Raw genomic sequence first — 10,817 nt, forward strand, 5'->3', positions numbered from 1 at the left:
TGATTGGCCTCCACTTCTGTTGATATGATAGACCATGAACCTAGATCCAATGATGCAATATATTCTAAACCTAGGACAAGTAAAAGGCAAAAAGTTAGTAAAAGCTTCGAACCTGACTATCTAACTTTCTATCTAGTAGAAAACTTTAACAAGATAGATGATCAATTTGCTTGCATGTATTCGATAGACGAAGATCCTAAAACCTACCAAGAAGCTATAAATGTCTTAGATTCTAGCCTATGGAAAGAAGCTATTAAAAGTGAACTAGACTCCATAGTTATGAATCAAACTTGGGAATTGATAGAATTACCTATAAGAAATAAACCTATTAGGTATAAATCGATCTTTAAAAGAAAAATAAGACCATGTGGCACGATAGAAATATACAAAGCTAGACTAGTGGTTGTAGGTTACACAAAAGTAGGGCATTGATTACTTCGATACATACTCTTTTGTAACAAGATTGCTACAATTAGATATTTGATTCCCTTGACTGCTATTCGAGGGTTAGTAATACATCAGATGGATGTAAAAATAGCTTTCCTTAATGGTGATTTAGAAGAGGAGATCTACATGACACAACCTGAATGTTTTCTAGCTACTGGTCAAGAAAAATAAAGTATGCAAGCTTAAAAAATCTCTCTATGGCTTAAAACAAGCTCCTAAACAATGGTACGAAAAAATTTAATGGCACTTTGGTAAACAATGGTTGTAAAGTAAATTGCTCTGATACATGTATTTACTCAAAATTGTTTGGAGCTGATTGTGTGATAATATGCTTGTATGTTGATGACATGTTCATTTTTGGTTCAAACTTAGATATCATTAATGAGACCAAGTTGTTCCTTTCTTCACACTTTGAAACGAAAGATTTAGGATAGACTGATGTAATACTTGGTGTAAACATAAGGAAAAAATGATAATGAGTATTCCTTATGTCAATCACGCAACATTAAAAGAATGCTGAAAAAATTTGATCACTTTGATAAATTACCTGTAAGAACACCTTATGATGCTAACATGAGTCTTAAAAAGAATCAGGGTGATAGTGTATCTCAATCCGAATATGCAAAGATCACAGGTACTGTCATGTTTTTAATGAATTACACTAGACTTAATATTGCATATGCGGTAAGCAGACTGAGTAGATACACTCATAACCCTGGTAAATATCACTGGACTGCTCTACATCGATTGTTAAGGTATTTTAGGGGTACAATGGACTATTCTTTGCATTTTAACAAATTTTTTGTTGTGCTAGAAGGATATTGTGATGCAAACTGAGTTACAGATAATGATGAAATGAGCTCCACTAGCGTGTATGTGTTTACTTTTTGAGGTGGAGCTATCTCATGGAAATCGGCAAAACAACCTACATTGCTCGCTTTACCATGGAATCTGAGTTCATAGCACTTGAACTAGCAGGTCAAGAGGCTGAATGGCTGAGAAGCCTTCTTGTAAACATGCCATTGTGGGGGAAATCTGTACCTGTATCCATACACTGTGGCTCACAAGCTGTCATAGGAATTGCCAAAAACAGTGTGTACAATGGCAAGAGACGCCACATACGTCTAAGACATGGAGCTGTGAAGCATTTGCTGAAAGATGGAATTATATCTTTGGAGTATGTAAGGTCCGAGAAGAACTTGGCGGATCCTCTCACCAAATACCAAACAAGGAGAGTAATTATGGGGTCCTTAAGATGTATGGGACTCAAGCCATGATGCTCAATCCATAACACTTCTTTTGGGTAGTCAATGTATGGACTTGATGGATACAGTGAAACATGTGAATCCATAGCCCTTCTTTGGGTGGTCCATGAATGGACTTGATGGATACAGTGAAACATGTGAATCCATAATCCTTTTTGGGTGGTCCATGCGTGGACTTGATGGATAATATTCAAAGTCTTCATAGCTTAGTTTTTGAATGGTTTATCTATGATAGACTTGATGAAGCGACAATGTGACTGTGAAGGCGATGCCGCCTTCTATGAAAGAGTTATGAAGCATCTTTCTAGAGCTTTCACAATGACCCAAGTTGTATGTAAATGGTCATTAAAAGCACTTGACAACTATCATGGAATCAAAATCGAGGATTCAAAGGTATTATGTGGGCCTCAACTAGAATATTGGAAGTTCAAGAGGTAACTCACTTTCATTATTTAGGTTGTTGCCCTGCTTCACTATGAATTAATTCAAATCAAAAGATATTAATGCTTAAGTTTTTATCACTTATTTCTTTTTACTATGTTGTCATCCGTGGGGGATTGTTGAGAATGACAATTGAATCGGAACAATTCAAGGAAATGTGGATGATTTAGCATATGTTGTGGAAGTCAAAAAATGACGAAGTGGCCAAAGGACAGACGGGTGGCCCAAAATTTTTGTAGATTTTTTATTTTTTAAATTCAAAATCTATTTTGGGCCACTCCGTTAGTATAAATAAGTGTGATTCCTTCCAAATCAATCATCCCAATTCATCCCATTTCTCTCCTATTTTATTCCTCAATTACACTATTTTCCATCTTTCCACCACTTTAAACTAAGCACGAGATTGATTCCACTCTCATTCCTTCAAATGCGCGTCTGAGTTGGAGGTTGTGTTAACCTTGGGGAGCACACCAACAGTAAAACGATTTAGCAGTGAAGTCGTGCCGATTTTGCTTTCAAGGCAGTAGTTCCGCCCACGGCACAACGTTTTTAGCTCCCAGTTCAAATTTTGGCCTTTATTTCCCAACATTACAATTTTGTAGGATACGTCACAAAGATTGATATGTTTGTAGTCTACCACCACAGCCATAGGCCTCTTGGTTTTTGGAATCAAGGCAATATGAGTGAGGTTCCAATCTTTGATTGAGCGTCTCATGTTCATAATGTCTAAAGGAAACTTTCCATCATCTTTATCTCCAATAACATCCCAATATTTCTTGCAGAAAAAGTGCTGAAAGCCCATCAGGTCCTAGCACCTTGGATGGGTGCATGATTTGTTTAACTGCTCTTTCTCTTTCAACTTTAGTAATTGAGGTTGGCCATTAGACAGACATTCATCTCCTATGATACCTTACGTGGAATGTAATCAATAATCATGTTATATCCATCCTAAATGGATTAGTCGAGGAATGTCTTAAAATAATTAATGAAGGTTGTTTTCTGGATTTTCTCCTTCTCTTCACACCAAATGCCTCTTTCATGCACAATTCCTCTAATTCCATTTTGTTATCTCCGTAGCTTTTTTAGGGAACCCCCAATGAAGCCAATTCTCTCTTAAATATTCAGAAATCAATTACATGAATGAGTAAATAACTTTAGTACTAATTTTTCATAAATATAGATTACTTTTGTAATAATTATTTAGATTTTTTTCTCTTCGAAGATTCTCCAACCTCGACCCCAGTTCTCCGATGGAAATTAAAAGTCCATATGGAACCGAGGACGAGGCAGTACCCTACCCCATCTCATTGCATCCCTACATATATATAAACTCTCTTAGTTTATTACATTGGAATGATTGGGAGAGTTTCAACATAACTATGATGGACTCCTACATTATTTTCTCCCATTATTTATCCTCTCATGGGTTCCACCAACGCAAAGCAACAGACATTCGATATTGCCAACATGGTAACACATGTTTAATGGGACCTTCTTTGATTAACTAAACAGCTTTTTTGGTAAATTAACATTTTTTTTTATTTTTAAGTATATAACATAAAATAAATTTTATATATATATATAGTAACAACTTGTGCAGTTTAGAGCTGGTTTATACTTATGTTTTGGACAACCACTAATGAAGTCGTTATAACAATCAGGTTTAATTTTAACAATTTCATAAATTTGAGACGTAATTATTCCATTTAAAAGTAAGATTGTAACAACAAAATTAATGTAATTTTTTATATGTGTTAAATATTGATAAGAGGTTAAATTTAATGTGGTCCAAAAGGTTAAAAGCTTTTGAGTTTAAGTATATGATTTAACATGGTATCAAAGTAGATACCATAGGTTCTGAAGACTTGGAATGTCATATTCCTCCTCCTAATTAATATTGAGTTTTTGGATTGGGTTATTGTATTTTTAAAAATATATTTTAGACTCAAACGGAGAACTCAAGATAAGAGAAAAATAATAACTTCTCTCTAATAAAGAGGAAAAAAGTTAAAACAACATTTTTGCCCTGGGTATGATTTAGTTCTTGAACCAGTAAGTCACTCTATGTACTCAAATTGATAACATTTTAGTTATTGAACTTTAGTATGTAACTATTTAGTTCTTATAATTTAAAAACAGTAACAATTTAATTTATATAATGAAAAAATTCATAAAAATTAAATGTCGATTTTATTACCATTTAGAATCATCAATCTACTCATATAAGAAACTCCACCCAATCTTAACCAACGACTTTTAAATAGGTTACAAAATTAAAGTTAAAGTATTTTATTTTATTCTTTAACCAAAAGAAAAAGAGTATTTAAGAAATGATGGCAGTTGAAAAAAAAAATAGAAAAGCGAAAAGGAATAAAAAGAAGTGAGAAAGTGTTGGAGAAAGGTGCGGCATTCCTTTTGGTAAATGAGTTTATTTACGGTTGATTCACTTTTCCCCAAAAAATAAAAAATAAAAAATCTAACCAGCTGGGAAGATATGCAACACGCGCGCTCCCCCCGCGCGTGGGGCTTCCATATTCGAATATTGCATAATGCGTCCACCGATGAGGGTTCCCCGAAGTGGACAGGACGTCGTGGACCCCACCTGAGTTGTTCCGCTAAGATTCTCACGCGCGTACACCCCCCCTCTCTCCACACCCACATATTATTTTTTTTTTTTTTTAATTTTTTCTTTTTATTTTTCGACCAATATCACAAACCTGAAATCTCCCTCCTCCCCTTAATCTCTCTTCTATTTTTCTTCTTCTTGTTCTTGTGGTTGTTCTTCTTCTTATTGTTTGATTTAGAATTGTAGTAATGAATACAGGTCCAAATATGGCCACCATTACTGCTGCTTTAGAGAGGTCTCTCCAAAACTGTTCTTTAAGCCATCGCCGTTACGGAGATTCTCATTCTCATTCTCATTCTCATTCCTGTGGCGGCACTGCAAATTCAAATTCTTCTTCCAATTCCAATGAAGTTGAAGAAATTAATGTCCACTCTCAAACTACTTTGGATCTCAACTCCCACACCTCCCTCCCTTACCATTGGGAGCAATGCCTCGATTTAAAGGTTCTCTCTTTTTTTTCTTGTTTTTTTTGGTTCAATAAATATGCCATCACTCACCAGATCTTGATTTCATTTTCACCTTTTTAATCTTTAGGGTTTAATTTAATGCCCTCCCTAAAAGAAAAAGAATTAGGGTTTGAAATTTGGAAACCCCAAAAAGGAAAAAGGAAAAAAGAAACCCTTTTCTTCCTTTTCTCTCTCTATGGTCAAAAATCAAATGCTTGCATTTCAATTTTTAGAAAAACCCATTTGTTGCTGTTGGGTTGCCAGAAAAAAGTGGATGAAATTTTAATTTGGGATTTTTTTTTTCTTTTTTTTGGGGTTTTTTGGCAGACAGGGGAGATATACTACATAAACTGGAGGAATGGAATGAAGGCAAAGGAAGATCCAAGGTCAACAACAGAAGATCAATACAGTGAAGACTACGACGACGACTATTCGGACGACGACGACAGCTCGTATGACAGCGAGGAGTCAAACAACGACAAGAAGGAAGAGGAAAAAGAGAAAGAAGGTGATGTTTTGGTAGTTGCAGGATGCAAGAGCTGCCTCATGTATTTTATGGTGCCAAAACATCTTGAAGATTGCCCTAAATGCACTGGTCAGCTTCTCCATTTTGATCGCTCTGAAAATGACATTATTCCATAAATCCTTTCCATTTTCATTCTCATTTTCCCTTCTCTCTTTCTCTTTCTTTTTTCTTTTTTCTTTTTTTCCTTTGTTTCATGATAAAAATAGAGGAAGAGTGAGAGAGAAAGAGAGGGAAAAAAAAAAAAAAAAACCTCTTTCTTTTGCTTCCATATTGTTTCTATGTGTATTTGTCAGAAAAGGCAGGCAAATGGGGCTGGTTTTGGTTTTAGTTTGAATTTGTTCATTTTTTTTTCTTTGTTTCATAATTTTTCTTTAGATTTCTTTACATTTTGATCTCTAGATTGATAATGGAAGAGATGAGGAATCATGAGATATGGGTGTTCAACTGCAAAAAGAAAAAAAAAGGACTAATAATTTTTGTTGTAGAAAGAAATTAGTCTTGTTATAATTGTTTTATTTAATAAAGTATAGTCATTGTCTTTTTGTCATATGACTTGAAAAGCTACTCATAAGTCAAAAGTTTTAGATTCAAATTCTTCATTTAGTTCTGTTTTTTGTTGTTGAGATATACAACTTCATGTTTGATTTAGTCTTTTGTTTCTGATTTTTGTTGCATGCATGCAATGTATGTATATATGTTATGTCTTTGGACCTGGGTGTGTATTTTTCCTTTTTTGAAAAACTAATTTTGTTACATTGATTTTCTTTAATTTGTTTAACTTCAAAAGTGGTTATTTATTTACAACTTTCACGAATGAATTTGATTTTATGATTACTATTCTTTAAAAATTTTATCTAATAACTAGTGCGGTAATTTTGCGTTATTATTATCAATCTAAGTTGCTAATATCTTAAAAAATCCAATGAATAAATATGTTTAAATTCTTAAAGTTCTTTTTCAGTAGAGTTCCAGGTTGGCAGATTGGTAAAAGTTATTCTTTGATGGCCTATTATTTAAAATAAAGCTGTGAAGAATAACTTTAAGTTGCACCCAAAACTATATTTGAAATAATAATAAGGTTTAAATACTATTTTCGTTTGGTACTTTAATTTATTTTGGTTTTTTTACTTTTAAAACATCTGTTTTGTTTACGTTAATGTCGTAAATTTGAATTAACAACAATCCATTAGAATAAAGAGAGTCGATGAAATCTCTCTGTGGTTCTAGCCACACACACTTTGATACAAGTCGGAATCAAGTTATGTAAGGTAAAGCAAGAAAAATAGGGTTTTTTGCAGTGAACTTTTGATTATGAGTCTTTACCGTTTATTTATATAGTAGAATTTGAATTCCTTAGGTTAAAAGGATCTTGAATTTGATCGACCAGCCTCTCAACAACAAAAGATTCATCGATTTCGAGCTCCTCCTTAGTCACGGATCAAGACATTGGAGCAAAGTAATGAGTCCACGAGTTGGTTAGCTTTGGTCTATGTTGTGGGCGGACCTGGGCAGTCGACTTTGGTCATGCTATGGGCGGACCACTGGTCGACCTATGGGCTGGTTGGCCATGGCCAACCAGCAAGGTCATGCCACAGATCGACCAATCAACCCATGGCCTAGTCGATCTTTTGCCGACCAGTTGACTCGTGAGCCAATTGGTTGTGGTCCTTAGGCCGATGATCCCATCGTTAGGCTTCCGTCTCTAGGATCTTGTTCGGGGGTTTGGATTTTCTAGGGTTCAACCCATTAACGGGCTTTCTTAGTCTTGACTCATGTGGCACTTTGTAACTTGTAGGTTTTCAATTCACAGTCTATATACTTACAAAATATTCATTTTGGTTTCTGTACTATCATTTTAGTTCCTTCCATTTTCATTTTTATTTCATTTGATCTTTCGATCATAACTTTAACATGACATTTCAATCACTAAATTTCTTGGAATATACTCATAAATGATAAAATGAGGCATTAAGACTCGAAGTTAGGTCTTGTACATTAAAAACCAAAAATCTTACCACTATGTCAACATCCTAAGATATGTAAACATAGTATTCTTTTACAAAACAATTCGAAATTAAAGAGATTTTTGAAAGAAAACTTTATTTCTTAATTCAACGAAAATGTTAAAACAGATATTCTTTTACAAAACAATCGAAATTAAAAAGATTTTTGAAAGAAAACTTTATTTCTTAATTCAACAAAAATTTCTTATTTAAAAATTTTATTTGTTGAGATTCTCCCAAAAAATAATTAACAAACTTGTTTAAAAAGATTTCAATTATGTATTTTTAAAAACTAAAAGATTATCTTCAAATCTTTTTACTTCTCCTCTTAAATCTCTTCCGAAGATAATTCTTTTTAAAATTAAAAGAAACTTAATATCAAGTTTGGAGAGAAAAAATAATAATAATTTACTTTTGTGCTTTCAAAAAAACAAAGTAATAATAATAAATTAACTTCAAAGGAAGTTTTATCTTTCAAAATTGTCTTTATTTACCTAAAAGCATTGATTTTAAAACAAAATCAATTTATCAAAATCTTTTATTAATTTTTTTTAAGAGAAACTTATTTAAAAACAAACAAGTATTTTTATTTTAAAATTAAACTTTTTATTTAATTAAAAAAACATTCAGTATTTTAATATTAAACAAACTTTATATTTCTAAAACTTATTTGAAATCTTTATTTAGAAAGTTTTGCTTTTATTTTAAAACGTTTTATTTCTATCGTCCCTGCTCGCACCGATCAAGCACACTACCTCCTTCAGGAAAGAAACGAATGACCGAGATCGATCGACCGACCAAACGCGGAGACGTTATGTAGCTATCCCCATATAGAATTTTGATGAGGGAAACAAAGAATAACAAACTCAAAAATCAGTTTTAGTGTTTTCTTTTTAAAATTAAAACAAATCTTTTTATTTAAAATAAATTCTTTATTTAAAAATCAAATCTTTTTATTTATCTATTTTTTATTTTAATAATAAAACAAAATTTAAACAAAACCATTTTTTATTTTCTTATTAATAAAGCTAAACATTTAAATAAATCTAACATTTTTAATTTAAGTTAATTTAAACTGTATATTAAAACTAATAATAAAGTAAACTTCTGTTATTGAAACAATTAAAATACAATTTAATAGAGTAATAAAAATAAATAAATAAAAATAAAAAATAAAATAAGTCGAACTCTATAGCTTGTCCCCTTTGTATCCATGCAGAACTAAAATAGTAGACAAAGTCAAAAGACAAAATATTTGGGAGGCAGAAATTTTATTAAAACAACGCAATATAAAGATGGACCCAACCAGACATTAGGTGGGATCTCGACACGAAGGACCTATAGTTGACACAGGCTTCGACCTTGACACTAGGTGTTGTCAATACAAGCATAGCTCAACGATAATTTACATTTATGTTCAACCAATAAGTGGTGAGTTCAACCTCCCATCCCAACATGTTGTACTCCAAAAAAAAAACTTAGATACAAGTATTGACCAATAAGTACCTAAGTATATATATTATTCTACCCTTATACACATCGAGTTTCTAAATATCTTGATTCAATATATTAAATTAAATTAATTGTATAGGACAAAGTTAGTTGTATTTGAATAATATTTTCTAATTAGATTAAATTTGTTGTGTGTACATTCTTCATCAAACAAAATTCCGAGGAAAATACAATTTCACGTGTAATTTACGCATGTACTATATTTTATGGAAAACATGACTTAAATTTATTTTATATGCTTTGAATTCCTCACAAAAGATAAAATATATCTTTATGTAATGATTTAGATTTAATTATACTTCCAATGAATTAAATATGAAAGAAAATTGTAATTTAATAACATGTTGTACGAATTGGTTTTTTTTATTATTGTTATTCAAATTTCAATGGAAACTTTTTCGAAGAATGTGAAAGTATAAATAAAGAATATGGTATGGAAAATATTCCTACTGAGCCCACAACATTCCACAAATGTCATAGGATACTAAATCATATTATTTTACTAGATGGCTTATATTATTTTTAATCTTAACAGATATTATTGTTATTAAGATTTGTTTTTATGAGTTATAACTAATTGAATAATATACCAGTAAGATATTAGAAAGTAATATATTTTTTTTAATATTACAATTCGAACAAGAGAATGACTAATTGAATAAAACACCAGTGGTAAGTAATTAGCATATATCATGATGTGAGTTCAACCTTCCACTCCTAACATATGTACTAAAATACATATATAAATGACTTTAAATTTTATCATATTATTTGTACTAAAAAAAATTATCATATTTTGAGGGATTCATTTCTTCCTAAATTTAAATTAATTTAAATTTAGGGAGAAATGAATAATTCCCTCAAATTTTTAAATTTAAATTTTTTTTGATGAACCACCCATAATATAAAATTCAACCACCAAAATCTTCCAAATCAAGGCAATATAAATGACCAAAATAAATTATAGAAATATCTAAACCTAGCACAAAATTAAGTTGTTAAACTCTTCGAATATACTCAACTAAGTAAGAATCTGATCCAACCTATAGCTCAATATGAGGAATTAGAACTGACCTGAGGTATGAAATGATGCACCTATTTATAGGGTGAGACGTAATGGATCTCACGTAACCACTATATTAAACCTTTTCCATAACCATTCCAAATTTTAGGGATGGGATCATTTTGAAACTGCATAGACAAAATAGACACACCAAAAGGTTTTTTTTTTTTTTTTTTTTTTTTAAGATAAAGCCAATTATATTCTATTCTGCTTCGATTGGGTTTCTAGCTGGGCTTAACTATTACAAACGTAAAGCCCACAAATAGTAAGAGAGAAAGAAAGCATAAATATAGATCAAGGCCCACACCTATTACACAAAACAAAATTATATTGAAGGGAAAATAAGGGGAATGGTCATATTTAATGTTGTATTAGTCAAACTTTATAGATATTCATTAAATATGGTGATTCAGGAATATGATTATTTCGATATGTCAAAAATATCTTCAACAGAATCTAAACTAAATCCCAAATCATCACTAGTTAAA

The 10,817-nt window shown here is 31.6% G+C and overlaps 1 protein-coding gene across 2 annotated transcripts; it reads left to right on the forward strand.

The window, feature by feature from the left end:
* The first annotated feature begins 4,846 nt into the window (after nt 1-4,846).
* Nucleotides 4,847-7,594, forward strand: LOC148211239 (protein CURLY FLAG LEAF 1-like). Of its 2 annotated transcripts, XM_088123691.1 has the most exons (3): nt 4,847-5,222; nt 5,553-5,820; nt 7,109-7,594. In XM_088123691.1, the coding sequence occupies exons 1-3, from the start codon at nt 4,968-4,970 to the stop codon at nt 7,111-7,113; spliced, it is 528 nt and encodes a 175-aa protein (XP_087979817.1). In that variant the 5' UTR covers nt 4,847-4,967; the 3' UTR covers nt 7,114-7,594. The 2 variants fall into 2 exon arrangements, with proteins under 2 accessions (XP_087979817.1, XP_087979816.1); XM_088123690.1 differs by lacking the exon at nt 7,109-7,594 and having other exon boundaries at nt 4,848-5,222; nt 5,553-6,078.
* The last annotated feature ends 3,223 nt before the right edge of the window (nt 7,595-10,817 follow it).

The sequence above is a fragment of the Momordica charantia genome (assembly GCF_013281855.1).
Source record: "Momordica charantia cultivar OHB3-1 chromosome 5 unlocalized genomic scaffold, Mcharantia_2.0 BLBB01000005.1, whole genome shotgun sequence".
Lineage (NCBI taxonomy): Eukaryota > Viridiplantae > Streptophyta > Magnoliopsida > Cucurbitales > Cucurbitaceae > Momordica > Momordica charantia.